Genomic DNA, 23,510 nt, shown 5'->3' with positions numbered 1-23,510 from the left:
GCTGCCTGACCGAATCTGTGGCCTTCAGAGAGGGACGCAGCCAATCTGTAGTGATTCGGTAAGGAGAGCACTAGGGGAATTAATTTCTAACTTATTTCACCTCTGTCCTATGGTCTCCCTCCCGTACCTCAAACCGTCAAACCTAATTGGAAGCCAGACCTCAAGAAACCTATTGAAGCACTCTATACAGAATAGTCTTCCAGGGCACAGAGCAACACAGAAAAGAAAGGAAAGTGAATCTGGAGGGAAAAAGTGGAAGATGATTGGAGAAGGTTATAAGGTACTTAATATGTTTCCTGATAGAGATAGTACAGTTGACCCTTAAATAATCCATAGGTTAGGGACACCGACCCCTGTGCAATTAAAATTCTGTGTTTAAGGCTGGGAATGGTGGCTCACGCCTGTAACCCCAGCACTTTGGGAGGCTGAGGCAGGTGGATCACCTGAGGTCAGGAGTTTAAGACCAGCCTGGCCAAGATGGTGAAACCCCGTGTCTACTAAAAATACAAAAATTAGCCAGGTATGTTGGCATGCGCTTGTAGTCCCAGTTACTCGGGAGGCTGAGGCATAGTTGCTTGAACCTGGGAGGTGGAGGTTTCAGTAAGCCAAGACTGCACCACTGCACTCCAGCTGACCTGACAGAGAGAGACTCCGTCTCAAAAAAAAAAAAAAAAAAAAAAAGAAAGAAAATCTGTGTTTAACTTTTGACTCCTATCAAACTTAATTACTAATAGCTTATTGTTGACTAGAAGCCTTGATGATAACATAAAAATACATATGACATATGTTATATGTATTCTATACTATATGCTTAGAGAAAAGAAAATATTATTAAGAAAATAATAAAAAGAGAAAATACATCTGCAGCACTGTACTGTATTTGTCAATACTGTAAGTTTCTGTTGTTTGTTTATGAGATGAATCATCTGTCTCAAATGGTAGGCAACTACAGCTGCAGACATCAATCTATGGTACACATTAAGCAATTCAGCTTTTTCTTATCATGTCATGACTTTTGTCTGTTTCTTGGGAGTACTTTCAGCATCACTAGTGGCATTTCGTATGGGTTCCATGGTGGTGTTCAAGTTTATAGTACTGCCTTAAACGTGGTGAAAATCAGGCAAGAACCATGAGAGATCACTTTTTATAGCAATAGGCAATTTACTAGAGATATAAATTGCTCAATAATTCTTGAGCTCACTGCCAATAGTAACAGGAGGTGGCTATGAAATTATTACAGTATTACCATATGTATTACAATTAAGTTTATGAAATTATGATTTAATACTGCATCTTCATGTATGTTCACATTTCTCTTGACTGTGAAATGTGCCAGGTACAGTCTGTTTGTGCATAAATTGCTCACATGGCGGTGATTAGCATCACAGAGCATTTTAAGTTTTAGATTGTTCATTGTTGAGAGGATTTTTTCCAATAACGTGTTATATGCTTAGTTTTCCGTATCGTGATTATAAACTTAAGAGTATTGTTGCAAAATTCTGTGAAAAAATAATGTAAATTCTGTTAACTGGTTTTTCAATTTAGATTTCCTTTTTCTCTAGAGTGTCACACTTTTCTAGGGAAACTTTCTTAGGTCAGTTAGTGAAACAACTAGTGTTTCATTCAATATCTTAAAAAACTTCCACATCATATGAAAAATTTACCCTGTCCCAACCCAAATGAAAAAAAAATTATAATTTATAGTTGGTGATAATTTAAAAGGAAAATATATTAGTAGTTGGGTAAATTAGTATTATTTTAAACCAATTTCTTGTGGGTCAATAGTCTTTAACTAAAGGGTTCTCTCTCATTTTGACCATGAAATTTCAAAGGGCTTTTCAGAAAATTCACTTTCTTCATAGTCTTGCCCAGTCACTAAAAATTTAGAATCTAAAACTGCTATGTCCTCTGTCATAGGGATGATTGGCATTAAAGACAAAGAACTTGAAAACAACTACAGAGCAGGAAAATACATGACTTTAAAAAACAATAAATATTTTAGGTGACTTTGTTGGATATTTGTCTTAATAAAAATTAGTAATTGGCAGAAACTATGATTTTTTCTTTTTGTAAATTTACATTTATTTTTATTATGCATTAGCTTAATCAAATAAAATATAATGTGAAATAAATTCTTGCCTTATAGCTTGTTACAATTTCCTTTTTCAAGAGGCAACCATTTTGAACTCTTTTGGTGATTCCATTTGGTATTTGCCTTCATATTTCTAAATGACAAGCTTATAGTACTATTAATTTTTTCAGTTTTAGATACTATTTTCTCACAACTATGAAAAGTGAGAATTTAGCTTTTTTACATAATCCTTCATACAGATAATTTCTCCTCACTCCACTCATATCTTCAGAGAGTTATAATACACTGTCCACTACATTCACATTTTTATTATTATGCCTTTGCATGTATTATTCACTGCCAAGGCAAAGTGGTATACTATACTTTTGTTTCTTTTGTGACTATTATGTTAACTGGAGTTAGTTGCCTTTTCTTTTTTTTTTTTTTTTCATATGCTTGGCTTTCTTCACATCTGTGGCTAAGTTTTCTCACCCTCCCTACAGCTCTACATAACATCCCTTTGTCCAATTCTGCATACTTTTCAGATTATCAATCAGTTTCACTGTTTCTTTTGTCCTCGGGGATAGCTGTTCCTGGTGCCTTCCATCTTCTTGCCCCAATTTGGACTGGTAGCTCTCTAGGCCCAGTGCAAAACTGCAATTTGGAACTTACTTTTGGCATTCTCTTGGGAGTTCCTTTCTCCTTTGCTGAATTCCTGGTTTCCTGAATCCCATGTCTCCTTCTTTCTAAGTTTACTCCTTAATTTTGGTGGAGCATTTCTCCAGTGCTTTCTAAGAAAGGGCACATGGGAAGTACACATAGAGCTTTTATGCATATTAAAATGTATTTATTTTACTCTTTCATTTGATTGATAGTTAGGTATAGCATTCCAAGTTGGGTGCGTTTTCTATCAGAAGCTGGAATGCCATGCTCCATTTCCCTCTAGCTAGCTTATGATGTTACTACTGAGTGGTCAGATGTGACTCCAGTTGAATGTGATAGCCTTCACCCCCATTTTTTCATCTGGGGAAGCTTTTAGAATATTCCTGTTATTATCAAATGTTCTAAAATGTTTTCAATGATATATCTTGACTTAGGTCTGTTTGCATTTGTTGTATTGGGCATTCAGTGAATTCTTCAAATCTGGAAACAAATGATCTTCAATTTTGAGAAATTCTGTTATATTATTACTTTTATTTTTTTTTCCTTTTCTCTTTAATCTCTTTCTGAATTAAGATACTGGAACTGCTAGATGGATCCTTTCATTTTTTTTTTTCTATTTGCTTTTTTTTTGTTTGGTCCTTTTGCTCTACTCTCTGTTCCCTGGTTATTCCTTTTTTTATGGCAGTCTATTCCTGTCTCATAGATGCAATATCTTTTTTTAAAGTCTACTCGAGAATATTGCAGAGGTTTGTTAAGAAGTTAAACTTCTATCTGCATCGTTGCTCTTTCCCAGGTATTTAGTTTTCGGTTTTTTTAATCTGCTAAATCTGTCATAAAGAGTTAAATAAAACCAAGTTATTCTTAACAAAAGTAAGGTTGTCAGGAACAATTACCCCAACAAAGAACCTCTTAAGAGAACCAGTGCTGATCAGCATGTTTCCTAGGTTCATTAACAGAATAAACAAGTCATTAAGGCAGATCTTAATTAAAAGATGGTGAGAAGCTTGTCTCTATTTCCACTGAAAACAGAGGAGGATAAAACAGCCTTAGGATACAAAATGAGTAATATTTTATATAGAGGGGAATCAAATAGAGAGGATACGTAGGATTTGGTCTGCTCAGCTGTTCCTTCGGAAAACCGTTTCCTTCTCTACAATGTCATCTACATGGTTGTATCAGGAACTACCACAATATATGACTTTGTCCAACACTCACTTACTTGACTAGTCCAGGTGTGGGAATCTGATCCAAGGTGACTCAATCACAGTTCTTACCTAGGAAATGTTTAAAACTGAAACCGAGAAAAAGAGACCAGTATGTTTCTGATCACTCAAACTCTAAGATAAAGGAATTGAGAGCTTTTAGAAAACATGTTTCCTACCAGGTGAACCTGAGAAACAGAGGAGTTGTGCAGTGGAAACTTGCACAGACACACAAGCAGATGCACAGAGAAAAGCAATCACTGAAGAAGAGACTCTCAGAGGCATGAGAATCGGTTTCCTGAACCCAGTCTCATCTCTGTTTTAGCAATCTCAGTATCCTCATTAAATTCCTCTTTTGGCTTAAGCTAGTTTGAACTGGCCTCAGTATTGCAATAAAAAAAAATCTCTAGCTAATATGCTCACTTTATTTGATGCTTCCTGTGAATCAGGCAATGTGTTGATGCTTTGTATACTTTATCTCATTAAATCTTCTCAACTTGTAAGGTTGGTGACATTATTTTTCACATAAGAAAACTTTAGAGATCTAACTATTATATAATAGGCAACTCTACCTAGATGTTCCACAGGTGTCTAAAACAGAACTATTTCTCTATCTGTAAAAGAGGAAAGGCTAGACTCACTGCTGGAAACGTTCTTCTCTCTACACACACCCAGCCAAGTCCTTCTTACCTTCATGTGTCAGCTTAAGTGTCCTCAGATAAGACTATCCTGCCTTCTCAATCTAAAGTAGGTTCCCTGGTGGTACCCTGTTATTTTCCTCACCAACAATTGTAATGACATATTTAGTATTTTGTTTTGTTCTGTTCTTTCACATGCTGTATACTATGAACTCCATGACAGTAGGGACCATATCAACATTATTTGCCATTCTAGCCTCTGCATCTAGCATAGTTCCTGACATATGGAAGGTGCTCCATAAAATGTGCTTGAATAAATTAAAGACTTCTAAATGTTTCCTTTCATATACCTCTGAGGCTATACTCAGTAACTTTCAACAATTGTTCATTGAGTGACCAGTATGTGCAAGTCACTGTGCTAGGCCTGTTGAGACAAAGACAAATACAGTTAATTCCTAAACAGGCCTAGCACAGTGCCTTGCACATAATAGTATATAGCATAGTATAAAGCCCAGAAAGAGGAATAATTATAAGACGAGAAGTGTTATAACAGAGATATGAACAAAGTGCTGCAGTTGCAAAGAAGGAAGTAGTTAAGATATCATCCAAGAAGTTAAAGTCAGGAAAGGAAAGGAATTTCCAGGGTTCAGATTGTCACATTCTGTATAATGTGTCTATTTTGATACAGCTGTACTTGATATCTGCTTCTAATTTATAAGACCTGGAGTAGAAGTCCTAGTAAATACTTCTCAAGTAGAGACGCATGAAAAACATATTTCTCTTGAATCTTATGATCATTGGTACCACTTGCTTTATCTCCACATCACTGTAAAGACATTGAACCTGGCCTCCTGTCTCAGCCCAAGCCTCTTCAAAAGATTCCAGGCCTATATTACAAGTCAAGCTTTTCTTCCTTCCATATTGCCAGATCTGCTTTCTCTGGAGCTGAGATTAGGGGACAATGACTTTTGATCCCTTTTAACACTCAAAGGATAATGTTCTTCTTTTAAGATGCTGTCCCACATGTTCTCATTATAATGAGTGGTTTATGGAAAATTACCCTAGTCCTGTAACTTCTGTCTGATGCCTGTCTTCTCTCCTGCTGATCTTTAACCAGGTGATCCACCCCAACACTGGTTGGGGAACATTTCTCTGGTTATGTTCCAGAATAGATTTCTTCTTCTTCTTCTTTTATTTATTTTTTTAAATCTCCTTTACACCTTTATTTGTCAGGAACACTTCAAATAAAACCTTCTTTTGGGATTTGCATGTATATGTATGTGAACAAATTGGGTTCACTTAAAGGAAAAAAAAAGCGGGTTGGTAAACTGTCATTATCACTAGTTATCTAGTGAAAGCCTACAAAGGATGCAACAGGAGGAAAGATGTAGATAGTATGTAACTGTGTACCTTTTTAATCTCAGAATTTTAAATATTTAACACCATTGCCATATAGTTACATCAGTGACTGTTAATCAGAATTATCTCACAGATTGTCGTCAGAATTAAAGATAATGTATGTATGGTGCGTAGGAGTATTTGAAACTACATCCGTACACTTAGTTTTTACCTTAATTTTCTTTCAGCACCACGGTCAACGTCAAATATCTGGAAGGACATTGAAATATCCTCAAAGTGAAATTGTATGTGACTTAATTAAATTCTATTTAACTGTATCCGGTAACTCTAACTATAGAAACAGGGAGACGAATAACCAGAGTAGTCAGAACCTCAACATGGGTAGAGGACAAATCCCGTCCTTCTTCGCATTCTCCAAGGTGACTTACAGAACGCTAACGCCTTGCATACGGACAGGCGCCCCAAATTTAAGTTCGCGGTCATCTTTAAAAACCCCCAGGGAGCTATGGACCCAGGTCTCGACCAGCTCTAAGGTCCCACCCTCGCTGATCTCAGGTTACCCAACCCTCCTCTCGGGTTACCCAACCCGGCCTTGCGGCAGTCCTTGGGTCTTCGGCCCCTCCCGCCCCTCGCCGGCAGTGCCCGCCGAGCCGGGCTGCCCCACTGCGCATGCTCCTCGCCGCGCGGGTGGAGAGCGCCGGGGCAGGGAGGCGAGCACCAGGCGCTGGTCCCTCCGGGCAGGGGAGGTAGGCCTGGGCCTGACGCCGGCCACGCAGCGGCGGGAGAGTGAGCACCCGGGCGGCGGCGTCCTGGAGACCCGCGAGAGATGGAAGCGGCGGCGACGCCGGCGACGGCCGGGGCGGCGGGGTGCGAGGAGCTAGGTCGGTGTTGTGCGTGGGCAGGGACCCGGGGCTGACGTAGGCGGGGGTCTGTGCGGGGGTCGGGTGCGCCCACACCTCCCGGGGCCCCTCGGCCACGGCCGGGAGGAGGCGGACCCTGCCCCCCCCGCCCGTCCGCATCCGGGTTCCACAGGGAAAGACGTGGGGCCGAGTGGGCGGTGTGTGTGCGTGTGTGTGTATGCGCGCGTGTGTGCTCTTGAGGTTGTGGGACTAGCACGGGTTCTAATTTAAACCTAGCAAACAAACCTCCCCAGGAAGTTGGAATGAGTTGAGGCCTGATTGCTAACTGACCCCGTTGTCAGCATCCGCAAAGGAACCGGTTATCTGACCCCGAGAGCTTGGTCAGACGAAGCCCAGGCCTCAATAGGGTGTTAAAATGTGTGTGTGTGTTTGCGCGCGCGCGTGTGGGTGAGTGTGTGTGTTGAGTGGGGCGGGGCCCTGTGTGTACACGTCGAAGACGCGAGAGCCTGCGCCGCGACTCTCTCAGTTTTTTTCCCAATGATGCTTTAAGGAAGTTATCATTGTTCTGCTTTTCAAATGCTGCAGCCCCTTTCGGAATCTCCAGATGAATCCTCATTTTACCCCTTGTTATCCCAGAGTTTCGAACAGGTCGTGCTGACCAGAATGAACAAGAGATACCTGTAGCTTGCTCACTTGGCAAAGTTTGTTTTCCTGCTTTCCTTCGATCCTGTTGGCGACAGGGCGTGTTTGTTTATGGTTTCCCGCTGTCCAAAACAAAAAAGTAGGGATTAGGGTGATAAAATGATCGCTCTGCCAGTTATATGTACTGTACTGGGGAGTATTTTTCATTCGATGCTGATTAAATGTAATTAAAAGATTAAATCTAAATGTAATCTTCAAGAAAACGGTTGAACTTTAAAAAATACCGTATTATAAGTAACTTACAGGTTTTATTCCTCTAATAGCTTGCAGGGCACTTTGCAGTGGAATTTTTTTCAGGCCATAATAGTAGAAACAATAAATAACATTTTATTGCATGCTTACTGTGTGCAAACACTGTGCTAAGTGCTTTACCTATGCATTGTCTTTAACCCTCACAGCATTTGGGATAGGTGCTATTATGATCTCCATTTTATAGATACAGTAATTTTAAGCTTATTAATGGCAGAACCCAAATGTAAACTCAGGTTTGCCTGTTTTAAATTCATTAACAACCTGTCTTAGTGAGGATATGGAGAAATGAGTATTCTCATGCATTGCTGGCAGGAAAGGGATAATACAGTTATCCTTAAAAATGTACATATCCTTTGACCCAGCAATTCTCCTTCTGAATATTTCCAGAGGAAATAAGTAATGTAACAAATACTTATATCAAGAGGTTTTCATTATAGTATATAGAGAAAAGCTGTTAACTAAAGTAAAATGAAAGGAAATTGGTTAAATTGTGGTATAGCTGTATACTGTCTAACCATTAAAAGTGATATGGAAAGATGTTCACCATGTACATTTTCTTTAACTGAAAAAAAAGTTACAAATTATTTCAGTTTTTTTAAGTTTTATGTATTCATTAATTCAACACATATTCATTCAGCTTCCCCTACGCACTTGAGATACATCGTGAGCAAAACAGATAAAAATTCCTGTTCTTATGGAGCTTGTATTTAGTAAGGGGAAGCAGAGAGTACGCGGTAAAGACAATAACCAGTTAATTATATAGTATGTTAGGTGAAAAGTGCTATGGAAAACAAGAGCAGGGTAAGGGAAATCAGGAATGAGGGTGGGGGCTAGGCAGTTTGCAGTATTTTATAAAATGGTTGGGATGGGCCTTATTGAAAAGGTGCAATTTGAGTAAAGACTTGGAAGAGGTAAGGAAATTAGCCAAATGGATATCTGGGGAAAGACTACTCCAGGCGGGAAGAATAACTAAAGGAATAGCAAGGAGACCAAAGTGGCTGAAGCAGAGTGATGGAGGTAGCGATGAGGCCAAATTACGTAGGGTCTTGTAGGCAATGTAGACTGTGACTTTTACCCTGAGGGAAGGGGGGACCAATGCAGGGTTTGAACAGAGGAATGTCATGATCTGCCTTGTTTTAAAAGGATTGCGTTGACTGCCATGTGAAGAATAAACTGTAAGGGGGCAAAAGTAAAAGCAGGAGAATATTTCAGTAATTCAGGAAAGATGTGGGTGTCCTTCAGAGCAGTATGGCAGTGGCAGTGGAGGTGAAGAGACATAGTTAGCCTCTAGGTATATTTTTAAAGAACCAGTGTGATTTCCTGACAGAGTGGATGAGGGTTAGAGAGTAAAACGGAGGAGACAAGAAAGACTCCAGAGTATCTAGAAGAATGAAATTGTTATTAACTGGGATATTATGGTGGTTTTGTAATATTCCTACAGATTCTTTGATGTTTGTCTCTCAAGTAGGAGAAACTTAATTTTTCTCTCTTCGAGTGGGGGCTGGACTTAGTAACTTGTGTCTAATGAAAGATTTGGGTAGAAGTGATGATGTATGACTTCAATACTAGATAATAAAGTGCATTGTACCTTCCTCCTTGCTTTCTCTTTTTGAATCACTCACTTGAAGGACAGCTAGCTGTCATGTTGCAAGGAGACTCAAGCGGCTCTAAGGAAAGCTCCGTGTTGCACAGAACTGAGGGCTCCTGACAATAGCCATAAATTGTTATACAGCAATAGATAACTAATACAAATGGGTAAAGTTGCAGGAATAGCAGGCTTGCTGGTGAAGACCAGTTCAGTTTGGGGCATGTTAAGTTTGAGATGTCCATTAGGTATCAAAGTGCAGATATCAAGTAGGCAATTGGATTTATGTCTAGCATTAGTGAAAGGTCTGGTCTGGAAATATAAGTTTGGATGCTATCAGCATATGGATAGTATTTAAAGATAGGAAACAGAATGAGAAGATATGAGAGTTGTTTGTGTGTATGTGTGTGTGCCTGTGAATATGTACTCTAAAATGTTAACAGTAGTAATTTCTGGGTAATGAAGTAATTTTTAATTTCAAAAATGTTGTTTATGTATTTTCTGATTTTCTACAATGACCAAGTGTTATTTAATTTAAAAAAAGAATTTCCAAAAATGGGTATTTATGTAAAAAGCAGTGGTAGAGATGTTAAGATACAGGTTCTCGTAAGGTATGTGAATAGCTTAAGGTCTGCACTTTATTTCATAGCCCATGGGGCCCTCCGGAAAGTTTCTTGCTGTGTATATTTCTTCCTCCTCAGAAATGAACAAAATAGTTATGGTTCTTATTTTATATCTAGAGAGTAGTTTATAGATTCAAGTGACAATATTATGTTATTTTTAAAAATGAAACTATTTCTACTTTCTTTTAGTTTGTCTATTGCCAAAATACAAGTGATTTTTAAATTTTATTATAAAAGTAATGCAAGTTTGCTACAACTGCTTTTCTTTTCTTTTCTTTTCTTTTCTTTTTTTTTAACATTTTCCAGAGAAGGAAAAGTGTACTAATGTTATCCAATTGTCCATCTATATTCTGGTAAATTTGTTTACATTTTGATATATTTACTTTCCCTTATTTCTACTTAATTTTTAAAAACATGATGGGAATCATATTGCAAATATTCAGCTTTTTCCCACTTCGCATATGATACTCTGTTCCCTGTTTTACTCAGACCTCAGTATTGCACCATAATGTCAGTGCAATACTTCATAAAGTGACTGTGCCTTAATTTAGTAATTTCCTGATTGCCACACATTTAGTTTGTTTTCCAATTTTCAATATCAGTAATGTTTTAATGAACATTCTTGTGCAAAATCCTCTTCTGCATACACTAGCTTGCCAGAAGTAGAATTACTAGGTGAAAGAAATAAACATTTTTAAGACTTTAATACCTAGGATATTGCTAAATTAATGTGATTTTAGAACATTCTGTCTACAACTTGAAATTTACGTTGGTTTTAGGCTTGAAAATTGAGATTCAAACAATTTTCTTGCCAAATAAGACAACATACAAGCCCTACCTAATTTAAGAATGTTCCATTTGTATGCACCGTTAATGTATCCCTATGGTATACTATGTAATACACCTAACATCAGATATATTGTGTATAATAAATGTTGTATAATATTGAATCAAGCTGGTGTTTCTTATTTATCTATAATTTCTCCACTCGTAAATCGGTAGCACACGTATTCCTTAATAGTGTTTTAGTTTATAAGACATCATTAATTTTTACAATAATAATCACAGCATTTTCCAGAGCTGCCCAATTTAGTACTTAACTAAAAATTACAACAAAACATTGGGAACATAATAGACATTATGTATGATGTAAATTGGGTTGTATAATCTTTAATTCCTTTGGGGTGTCAGTCATTATTTCATATGTTCTTAACTCTGTTTACTGTGTTGAGTTGTTGAGTGTTTATCTCCCTTACTAGTCTCTATTTCCTTCTGGCAGGTATAACATGTTTTGCCCATCTTTGCATACGCAATCTTACAGCAGTTTATAACTCATAAATGCTCAGAAGAATTAATTATTAAATTATTTCTAATTTTTGTCAAAGATTGGCATTTAGAAATCCTGTACAGCTTAATATGCTTCTAATATATGGAGGAACAGGAAAAAAAGTGTTTATTGATTACTTATTTATGTGCCAAGGTCTAGGCTCTACGCTTCATATACGTTATTTCATTCTTCATATTCTATCTATGTAACGTAAATATAATGTATATGATAATTTCATATAATTATCATTTGTGATGACATCACAAACCCCCTGTGTAATAGAAGTTATTATTTTCATTGTACATATGAGAAAATAGGCCCAGAGGAATCTGGTTAAAATGTAAATCAGATGATATCACTCCAAAGCCCAAAACTCTCTAGTGCTATGCTGCCCAGTACAATAGCCATTAGTTATATGGTTGTTGAGCACTTGAAATGTGGTGTGTTCAAGCTGAAATATGCTGCAAGTGTAAAATACATGCTAGATTTCAAAGACTTAGTATGAAAAATAGAATCTAAAATATCTTTTACTGTTGATTACATGTTGAAATGATATTTTAGATAATCAAGTTAAATAAAATATTAAAATTTCCTGTTTCTTTTTCTTTGTAAAAAACTTACTAGAAAAATTTATATTTGTGTACTATAAATTTACATTCACATTTATATATATAAATTTATATTTAATATACATTTACATTTATATATAATATAAATTTATATTTAATATAATTTTTATTATAAATATTTTATAATATTAGCTAGAAACATAAATTTAAAATTAAATTTGAATATAAATTAAATATTAAATGTAAATTAATTTTAATTTAAATTAAATTAAAATTTAAATATAAATATAAATTTACATGTATATTACATTGCATTCCTATTGGAAGGCACTGCTCTAGTGGCTTTTCATGTCACATGGAATGGTCTACAAGGCTGTGTACAGTCTGCCTTCTGTCACATCTGATCTGATCTCATCTCCTACTCCTCCTCCGCACTCATTCCTCTCTAGCTACTCTACTGTGCCCTCCTTGTTCCTTAAACACACCAGACTCCCATCCTGAGGGCCTTTGCCTTTATTCCTGCTGCCTAGATTACTCTCCCTCCCACAGGATATGGACGCTGCTCACTCCTGCTCCTTCTTCAGGACTTCTTTGAAATGCCACTTTCTCAGGCCTCCTTTGGTTGTCTATCCAAAATTAGAGGCTCTCTGTCTCAATCCTTGTGTTTCTCCTTAGCACTTAAAACTATCTAACTTATCTCTGTTTTACTTATTATCTTATTGTCTCTTTCCTTTGCTAGAATTAGAGCTCCATGGAGGCAGGATTTTTTTTTTTTTTTTTGAGTTTTAGTAATTATTCTCAGCATCTAATGGTGTTTAACGTATATTAGGGCCTCATTAATATTTGTGAAATTGAATAGGAACCCCTTGTAACCTCTTTAATTGAATACATTCAGTTATGAAGCAGAGAGCTTTTGTGTTGAGGTACTGGTGTTAGTGGATATTAGTGAGGATGACATTCTATTAATAGGGGTTTTTGAGAAGGGCCAGAAACTAGTAAATTTTGTGGAAGGGCTTACTCCTCTTTGCATCAGCTTCCATAATGTGTTTGCCTGTAATGCTGATGTGCATAAAAGCCATCATAGTCTTTGACATCCTTTTCACTAACAAACTAAAGGTAAGCCATGGGAGTCTGTTGTGCCAGGAAAAACAATTCCTGGTAACCACTTTCCTGTATATGTCTTTCCAGGAGTTCCACAGGAAGTTCCCAGAGAGAGTATGAATGCTAATTCTTTACCTCATACCTCACTGCTTTTCATCTGACATCACGGTGTGAAATAACCAACGGAAGGATATGGTGGTAGTGATGGGTGCTGTCTTTCTTGAATCTGAGCCAGAAACCTTCCATAGGAAAGGGATGCGATTCTCAACAACACTGATTTGAAAACTTATCAAGCTTTCCAGCTTAATCTTCTGCCATATACATTTACCTTCAGTTTCAGTGACATTACACCAACCTAAAATTTCTCAAGCACGCAATTGTATTCAAGCCTGGAATGTCCCACTCAGCCTTGTGACCAATGCCAATGCTAAAAGCTCTCCTAAAATATTAAGAATTAAGTGTAAGGAAATAATATTACTGTGTTTTTCTGTAGTGTATACCTAAATTGGAAACAAAAATACAATTTAGCATTTTATATTTAGTATTACCTGGAGCTTCTAAAAGTTATAAATGACTAATTGACTCTATTAATAAATCTAATGTTCAGAGATCTAGGTATATATAGGCTGTTACCATTTAAAGATGCAACTTCTTGGGTAATAAGTATTTCCTAGATATTTCTAGTTAGGTGTCTTTCAATTTACTCTTTAGATTCAAGAGCTATTTTATATCATTCAAGTTGATATGCTCAGTCTTAAAACCTGATTGCTTTACCTTTTCTTAGTTTAACAGATACACATTTTTTAGTATGTAATGTTAGCTCCCTATGTAGACTAAAGGTGGAGGGAAAGTCTTAGAGATTTTTCAGATGCAGTGAGCCAAGACCACGCCATTGCACTCCAGCCTGGGTGACAGAGTGAGACTCTGTCTCAAAAAAAAAAAAAGAATATTTAAGCACATAGTTAGAACTTAGCTAATAACGTCACATTGCATGGTTCTTTAATGGTAGAATCAAAATAGTAAATAAATATGTACTTCTTAAATTCCTAACACTATTAAGAAGTATTTTTATCTTTAACTTACTTTAATCTCATTGTAAGAGAGTTAGAGGAGTTTCCTGAAATAATTCAGTTACAAATTTTTTTGTTGGCATATAATAATTGTACGTATTTGTGGAGTACATGAGATATTTTGATATAAACATACAGTATGTAATGATCAAATCAGGATAATTGAGATATCCATCATCTCAAATGTTTATCTTTTTTTGTATGGGTTGGGAAGATTTCAAATCCATTTCTCTAGTTGTTTTGAAATACACAACAAATTATTGTTAACTACAGTTGCCCTATTGTGCTACAGAACATTAGATCTTATTCCTACTACCTATTTGTATTTTTTGTACACAGGAATAATCAAATTTTTGTTAAGGTTTTAAATGTGAAGGATGAGATGAATTTAAAGCAAATATATATATGAAAAAGCTGTTTTTCACAGTAAGTCATGTTTAATGTTTTCTAGACAATGTAACATTGAAAATTAATGACTTTAAGAAGTAAGGGAAAGTGTAACCATAGGGATCACACTGTTGAACACAGTTAAATAAATATGACAGCTGCTAAACAATGTGAGAAGTTTGTTCAGAACTCTGAAGTTTCTTCAGAGTGACTCAGGTCCCAACTAATTTTTACTTGGGATTCTGAACATTATAATACTATTTTTAAAAACTTAAATCTGTGAATTACAAAACTAGTATTTATAGGTAATTTTAACAATTCCAGATTTCCAGGTTTATCTAAAAGGATATGAAAAATAAACTCTTCAATAATGCCATTACAAATAAACTTATTATTTACAGTTCATATTGTTGTTAAAGATATGAAAAAACTTACCATTTTCCGTACTTTCCTTACTGCTGTGATCTCTTGGGCAGTGTGCTTTAAATAACAGATTGTTCAGTTTTTGAAATACTGGTAGTGATAACTATCTTTATTGAGGACAGATAGTGTACTTAGTACAGCACAGAACATGCTGCATACTTCCTGACAGAAAGAAATCAGAAAGTTCAAATAACTGATAATTTGGATAAACTAAATGAATAAAAGCAAATGAACTCTAGTCAGCAAGGGCAGTGGAGTACATTTAGAAATAAAAATATTAACATGTTGGTGGTTGAAACTGATGTTCATACAACTAATTATGATGGTTATGGATTAAGTAGTCCCCCCACCCCTCAATTTATATGTAGTCATAGTGCTGCATACCTCAGGATGTGACCTTATTTAAAAATAGGGTCATTGTAGCTGTAATTAGCTAAGATGAAATCATAGCCAGGAGCCGTGGCTTATGCCTGTAATCCCAGCACTTTGGGAGGCCAAGGCAGATGGATCACCTGATATTAGGAGTTCGAGACCAGCATGACCAACATGGTGAAACCCTGTCTCTACTAAAAATACAAAAATTAGCTGAACGTGGTGGTGCATGCCTGTAATCGCAGCTACTCTGGAGGCAGAGGCAGGAGAATTGCTTGAACTTGGAGGGTGGAGGTTGCAGTGAGCCAAGATCGCGCCATTGTACTCCAGCCTGGTCAACAAGAGTGAAACTCTGTCTAAAAAAAAAAAAAAAAGATGAGGTTATGCTGGAGTAGGCTGGGCCCCTAATCCAATATGACTGGTGTCCTTATAAAAAGGAAAAATTTAAACACAGAGAATGTCATGTGAATTTGAAGATGACTGTCCATAAACCAAGGAGAGAGGCCTACCTGGAACAGGGCTTTCCCTCCCAGCCTTTAGAAGGAACCAACCCTCCCAACACTTTTTCAGACTAATAGCCTCTAAAACTTTGAGGCAATAAATTATCTTGCAGTACTTGATTATGAGAGCCCTGGGAAACGAATGTGATGGTTTTATAAGAGTACCAATTTATTCTGTATAGAGTATAACATAAAAGGACGTAAGGGAGAATGTATTGAAATGAAAATTTAATGTGTCACTTAAGATACATATGAATGAAAATGAGGTAAAGACGGACATCAGAAGGGTCAGAGATATAAAGTGGTTGCATGGAAGACAGGCAAAGAAGTTCCAACATGCATGTAATTGAAATAGCTAAAGAAGTAGTGTTTGAACCAAATACATATTTAAAGCTATTATCCAACAAAACTTTATAGTAGAAATAAGAAAAAACCTAAATCAACATCTCAAAAGGGGCCCACTGTGTCCCTGGGAAAACTGACTTAGCATGATCAACCCCAAGACATATGGTAAAGTTATTAGACTTTAAAGACAAAGAAAGTATCTTCAGGACCTCTAGGGAAAATGAACAAGTTACTTAATGGCTGAGAAAATTAGTCTGCCATCAGATTTCTCAAAAGTAGCATATAAAAGCAAGGCAAAAGTGGAGCAGCATTTTCAAGAAACTCAAGGAAAGAAAGTGTGAGCCAAGGACTTTATATCTAGTTGTTCTTCAAGTATCCAGTCTATAAAGAAAAACAGTTTGAAACATGTAAAAACTCAGGGAATGCTGTGCCCATGAGACCGTCCTGAGGAATCAGTTAGAGCAGTGGTCCTCAAAGTGTGGTCCCCAGACCAGCAACATCAGCAGCACTGGGGAACTTATTAGAAATGCATAATTTTAGGCCCACCCCAGACTTGCTGAATGAGAAACTTTGGGATGCAGTCCATCATTGTGTGTTTTAGCAAGCCCTGCAGGCCATTCTGATGCATACCTTATAAGAAGATCTTCCAGCCAAGGGATGATTGAGGAAACTTTGGCAGAGAACTGATAGTGAATATTGATATTGATTGCAGCTATAGGTCTAAGAAATGAGTAAAGACATAATTTGAAGAACAGTATGAAAATATCCCTATGTATTGTCAAAGTAGAAAGAATACAACTAAAAATGAGAAAATAAGGAACAGAGAAAGGAAAAAGTAAAATTAAATTATTAATTGTGGTATAGGTAATAGGTAGAAGTCAGAGAGTACCACTTAAAACAGTCAAACAAGATAGTAAAAAATTAAGTAAGAAAAAAAGATGATTAAAGGCGTCATAAAAAATATAATGGCAAAGAAACCACTAGAACAATTCAATTAAATGTAATATATAATCCTGGATGGAGGAAAAAAATGCTAAGAGGAATTTGTTGGTATAACTGATGAAAGTGGAATATGGAATGTAGATTAAATAAAGTATTACATCAATGTTAAGCTGAATTTGATAACTTAATATGAATATTTAAGAGAATATTCTTGTTCTCAGGAAATAACACACTGAAAAAGTGGTAAAGGGCAAATTTTGATACTGAAATTTTAAATATTGGAATGACTTTGTAATTTTCTTCAAGATTTAAAAATGTGATCACTATTTACCTGTAGAGTATGATTCTAAGCTAAGCAGAGATGAAAATATATTTGATCATTCACATTTCTCATGGTGTAATTCTATGATGATTTACTATAAATCTCTTGTGGATAACGCAGAAAAAGTTTTGCATTGAATACTTAAGCTTTCACCTTGCACTGCATATTCCAAACAGCATATCCAGCAAATAAATTTAGTTGCTTCTTTTTAAATGTACTAAAACTCAGGGTATTAGTATGAACTAACTTTGGATGGAAATAGTAAAGACGAGTACAAATGGTATTTCCTAATATTTTAAAATTCATTTATACCAGCTTTATCCAAAATTTTTAAGCAATAGTGAAGTACTTTGTTTTTCTTTTTTAAAGAGATGGATGTAATGAGGCCTTTGATAAATGAGCAGAATTTTGATGGGACATCAGATGAAGAACATGAGCAAGAGCTTCTGCCTGTTCAGAAGCATTACCAACTTGATGATCAAGAGGGCATTTCGTAAGTGTTATGGTTTATAAGTCTCCTTTTCTTTTAATTCAGTATGTATTTTGTAATCTTCTGCAGGGAAGACATTCTATTACATTACAAGACACAAATATAAGACATAGTCTCCACCTTCAATGAGTTTATAGTATGTTTGGGAAAGAAATGCATTTAAATCACAGAGCAGTATATAGGAATTACTGCAGTGATGATGCCTAACAAATGCTAAGGATCTTGAAAGAAGGGAGATCTGATTAAGTGGAACAGGAATGTTAAGAGAAGTGATGTCTGAAATGATCAGGAGGTAGGTAGTAAATGCTTCTTTATGCTGAAACAAAGTCATGGAGGTAGGAAAGCAAACCTTTTTTGACATTTTGTCATCATTAATAGATTCAAGTAACTTCTCATTCTAATGATAGTTTAATGGTTAAGCAAAGTAATACGCAATTGATCAGAGAAGAAGAATATAAACTGAAAAAATATTTAGGTGAACATTTTTGTTTCATAAGTTTAAACTTTTTGCTCTTCATTTTTGTTTCAACTTATTTCTTCCTGGTGAAGAGACATCCTTCAGATGCCTCTGGAAACTACTTTTAGGTCAAATCCCTTAGGGAATTCATAGTATCTAAAAATTAATTAATGTTTATCTTACCTGTTGATGCATATAGTTTTTAAACTTGTATTTTTTAAAATTAACTTCTTAGGTTGACAATCATAGATCAAATATGTTTAGTGTCATGGTTACATAGGTAGTGTCAGTATATTCTTTGTTACTAGCCAAATACTCAACATTGTTTTGAAAATCATAGCAGCAAAATATCTTATGAGAAAATTACTTTTTTAAAAAAATTTATTGCTTTACTGTGTACAAAACCACACTGTAAAGAGGATGCCTTTAGCCTTTTTTAATTTAATATTTTACTATCTTGTTTGGCAGATATTTCATTTAACTATCTCATTTAATATCCACAATAACTCTTGTTATTCCGCTTTTAATTAGCAAAGATAGGACTTGAACCAAGTATGACTTCTGGCCCAGTGGTGGGATGGAAATGTTATTTGGTTCCTTGCCTAGATTAATTTTCAGTTCCCATCTAGTACTAAAACCATGATCATGTTAAAATAGATTTTGTTCGAAAATATTTAAGTCTTATAACTTTTACTTTTCAGATTTGTACAAACTCTTATACACCTTCTTAAAGGAAATATTGGAACTGGCCTTTTAGGACTTCCATTGGCAATAAAAAATGCAGGCATAGTGGTAAGACTTATCTTTGTAATCACCAGTTAAGATACAGTTATCAGTCTCATTTATAGCAATCTAATGTCTGACCTAGTCAAATATAACCTGGTAAGGTGACGTTTAGATGATCATTTAGATGTTGTCTTGAAAAAATTGTGTCAACTGTGATAATGATATCTAACAAAAAATACTAATTACTTTATTCATTTCTACTTCATTACTTATTTGTAATATTTAGCCAAGTAAAGCCACAAACGTAAAACAGTCTTTGATTTTCAGGTATAGTTATATCTTCTTACTATTTTGGATTTTCAGGAATTGAATTTAGCAGTATAATCATAGCAACAAATATATTTATAGATCGGATTATTGGTAATGTGACATTGTATAGTTTTTTAGAGTCAAATATAAAGTTTTTAGAATTTAAATAACAGTTAAGAAAAGTTGATTGGGCGCGGTGGCTCATGCCTGTAATCCCAGCACTCTGGGAGGCTGAGGTGGGTGGATCACGAGGACAGAAGATTGAGACCATCCTGGCTAAAACGGTGAAACCCCGTCTCTACTGAAAAATACAAAAAATTAGCCGGGTGTGGTGGCGGACGCCTGTAGTCCCAGCTACTTGGGAGGCTGAGGCAGGAGAATGGTGTGAAACCAGGAGGTGGAGTTTATAGTGAGCCGAGATCGCGCCACTGCACTCCAGCCTGGGCGACAGAGCGAGACTCTGTCTCCAAAAAAAAAGAAAAATAATAACAATAACTTTTAAAAACCAACATGTAAAGCATTGTTAGAGGCAGCTATTGTAATTGTTATAATTACAGAGATCCTTGTTAGGGGAGAAACCCATTTATGACGTAATAAAATCATATTTAGCCTTTTTTGAATAGACCAGTTTCTAAAAACAGTTTTAACTATCTCTGCATTTGACTGTTTTTCCCCCCTAATTTAGATGATAAAAACTTTTGATTATAAAAATAAACTTTGGCAGTATTTTGGTTGTATCTTGATAATTATTAGCATCGCTTTAATTTTAGTAAATAAATATTTAAAATATTTTATTTACGGCCGGGCGCGGTGGCTCAAGCCTGTAATCCCAGCACTTTGGGAGGCCGAGACGGGTGGATCACTAGGTCAGGAGATCGAGACCATCCTGGCGAACACGGTGAAACCCCGTCTCTACTAAAAAATACAAAAAACTAGCCGGGCGAGGCGGCGGGCGCCTGTAGTCCCAGCTACTCGGGAGGCTGAGGCAGGAGAATGGCGTAAACCCGGGGGGCGGAGCTTGCAGTGAGCTGAGATCCGGCCACTGCACTCCAGCCCGGGCGACAGAGCCAGACTCCGTCTCAAAAAAAAAAAAAAAAAAAAAAAAAAATATATATATATATATATATTTTATTTACTACTTTTTGAAATAATTATTTTCTAAGCATGGTTTCTGACACATAGTAAGTACCCAACAAGCAGTCTGTGGAAGTAAATTGCTCGCAGTCTCCGTTTGACATTGTGCTTTTTAGGGATTTCAGTAATGATGCGTGGTTGTGTATAATTGTAACGGTGGGTCACTGGTAGTTGTAGACTTGCCATTTGATATTCAATATGATCTTGTGTTCTATCCTACTTTGTTATCTGTGCTCCATATTTGTAGGTTTAAGTAGCTAATAAGATGGAATTATACATTGTTGTCTTAAATATTACTCGAAATTCTTTCTGCATCAAGTTTATTAGTTTTCCCTTATGCAATGACTAATCATTTTGCCCAACAAGTATTTATTTAGTGCACATGAAAAATCCATTGATTCATTGCTTATGAGATTACTCAATTTCTGTTAAATATTTAAACCTTATACATTTTTTCCCCCACAGCTTGGACCAATCAGCCTTGTGTTTATAGGAATTATTTCTGTTCACTGTATGCACATATTGGTACGTTGCAGTCACTTTCTGTGTCTGAGGTAAATGTGGATTTGTTAAGCCTATTTATTTCAAAGCTATCTTTTTATTTAGAGCATCAGATAGTCTTATATTCTACTGTGCTTTGTATTTCCTTTAAGCTCTGATATAAATACATCTAAGGTAATGAATATGGAAGAGGGTAACATTTCATATGATTTAAATCTGGTTAGAATCTATTTATTTTTAAAAGGTAGCCTTATTAGTGAAATAGTATGGTTTCTCAGTATAAATGGAAAAAATTAGAAAAGATATATAGAGGCATTAGAGACAGTGGTGTGACTTTTAGCTATAGCATAATGGTCTTCAATGTGTTAGTAATTCTCTTTTGATTATAATGCCTTTGGTGATCTCTGGTGATGTATGGGTTAGTAGATAGTCAACAAGATAATATTATTTTTCTTTATTTTTGTATCATGAAATACTTCTACTGGACAGTAGACCGTATGTATTCTAGTAGCCTAATGTCAAATCTTGACTCTTTTTTGTTGTTATTACATACTGTTAAAACTTTGGGCAAATCATTTATGAGCTTTATATAACAATGTATACTTGGGAAAAAAAAAAAGAGAGAATGGAGAAATAATACCTACCTCATGGGAAGATTAAATGAGATAGTTTATGTGAAAATGTATTGTGCAGCCTTGCACAGATGTATTATTAATTAATGCTATTCTAAGAATGGAATAATTTAGACATGAATAATGTAGTTGCTTTAGGCATTTGAAATATTTAAATTAATAAAGCACAAATATTAAGTTACAAGTTATAAGTTATGTGCTAAAGTTACATAAACTTTAGCAGTAGATAAAATTAATATGCTGGTAAAAAGGACAGATTTAAACTTTTAAAATTTGATGAGGCATGCTTTAAAAGTATGAAGATCTTAACATTTTGATAACTCATTTATCAGTACATAGCCTTGCATTTATTAATTCCTATTTATTTTATATTTATTTCAAGAGGTGGTTTTATGGACCAACTTAAAATTTTTCTTTTTTCCTTTGCATGTATGTCATTAAATTACAGGTTTAAAAAGTCAACATTAGGTTACGGTGACACCGTGAGCTTTGCTATGGAAGTGAGTCCTTGGAGTTGTCTTCAGAAGCAAGCAGCGTGGGGACGGTAAGTACTTATTCTGTTATTAATATGTGATTGTTAAAATCATGTTAATTTTAAGGATTTTAATCTAACAAGATACATAAATAAAAATATGATAAAGCTGGAAAATAGACATATGTAACCCTTAAACAGACTTGGGTTCTAATCTGAACTTGACCGGTTTTCAGTTTTCTGACCTTGATCAAATTATTTATCATTGTGGTTTGGTTTTCTCACTATGAAATGAGTTTATAGTAATACCCATTTCACAGGATCATTATGGTAGATGAAATAAAATGGTATTTATAAAGCATGACCTGCTCAGATAATGACATAATCATGTTCATTAATTTTTTAAATAAAGGAAAACAAGAAAAATGTTGTTGTCTCATTATTTCAAATGAAGTTGTAGTATTTAGTTACATGCTTATCTGAGGTATGGATATATTTTAGCATAACCTTATTTTATTGTCTTGTTATTTAAATGTAACTTTATTATTGGTGGCTCTGCCTCAGCAAAGTCAGATGAATACAGGACTAGAAAAATAAGGAAGCATAAGCAGTCAGCAAAGTGCTACCTATTGTACAGATGACATGTGAGATGGGAATTAAAACAAGAACAGTGTTAGTAGAGTAGTTTATAGTTAAGTATGGCCTTTCTGGAGATTTTCAGGAAGTTAGATTTGGTATGAGCTGCTCAGAGTTCCTGATATGCTGAGTAGGAGGATATATACTATAATAAAATGTTTTAAAACTTTTGAAAAGAGAAATAAAATATATTGACATTTCAGTAGCTCTTATGGATACTTATTTGTGGATATCTTTTTTCAGGAGTGTGGTTGACTTTTTTCTGGTGATAACACAGCTGGGATTCTGTAGTGTTTATATTGTCTTCTTAGCTGAAAATGTGAAACAAGTGAGTATTTTTCTTCAGTTAATGAAATCATTTTCTTCTAAAGCCCTAGTTATGGCTTCATATTTCTTCTGTGGAAGCCATGGTTGAATTTGAAAATGTGTTCCCTTTCATAAATAATCTTCCTTTACAGATTTTCCTTTAGTCTTTTTTTCTTGCAATTTGGATTTCTGCTGTAATTGTTGATTTTACTATTTTGTTATAATACTGATAATGCTTGTTTTCTCAGATCAGAATATGACATAATTTACTGATTTCTTAGCTATGTGAAACTTAGATCTCAAAAGCATATACAGAGAGGCTTTGGAAGCATATTCTTTACATTGGCATTCTATAAAGAACGATATAAGGCTTTAGCCAGTAGCCTAAAAAAATCAAGTAAAAATAGTGAACATTCATTATTAAAATCCAGTAATTATAGCCATTGTGTAAAAAGATACTGTGTCCAAAAATGAACAGCTTTCTGTAGTTCTTTCAGAAACTTTCTCATATTATGAAGGTTTGCTTTAAGAAGA

At 35.5% G+C, this 23,510-nt stretch overlaps 1 protein-coding gene across 3 annotated transcripts in view; it reads left to right on the top strand.

Annotated features, from left to right (window-relative positions):
- Positions 1-23,510, top strand: part of LOC105484357 (solute carrier family 36 member 4) — a 96,310-nt gene that overhangs the window by 36,312 nt on the left and 36,488 nt on the right. Inside the window, exons 1-6 of one of the 3 annotated variants that reach the window (XM_011745889.2) lie at positions 6,600-6,814; positions 17,683-17,806; positions 18,962-19,052; positions 20,895-20,983; positions 22,011-22,106; positions 22,914-22,998. In XM_011745889.2, the coding sequence (XP_011744191.1) occupies positions 6,760-6,814; positions 17,683-17,806; positions 18,962-19,052; positions 20,895-20,983; positions 22,011-22,106; positions 22,914-22,998 (540 nt within the window). In that variant the 5' untranslated portion in view covers positions 6,600-6,759. Of the gene's footprint in view, positions 1-6,599; positions 6,815-17,682; positions 17,807-18,961; positions 19,053-20,894; positions 20,984-22,010; positions 22,107-22,913; positions 22,999-23,510 lie in introns of those variants that run through there. The other 2 variants (XM_011745890.3, XM_071075449.1) reach the window with 2 other exon arrangements.

Source organism: Macaca nemestrina, chromosome 12, assembly GCF_043159975.1.
Source record: "Macaca nemestrina isolate mMacNem1 chromosome 12, mMacNem.hap1, whole genome shotgun sequence".
NCBI classification, from domain to species: Eukaryota; Metazoa; Chordata; class Mammalia; order Primates; family Cercopithecidae; genus Macaca; species Macaca nemestrina.
This window is presented reverse-complemented; position numbering and strand designations above follow the sequence as displayed.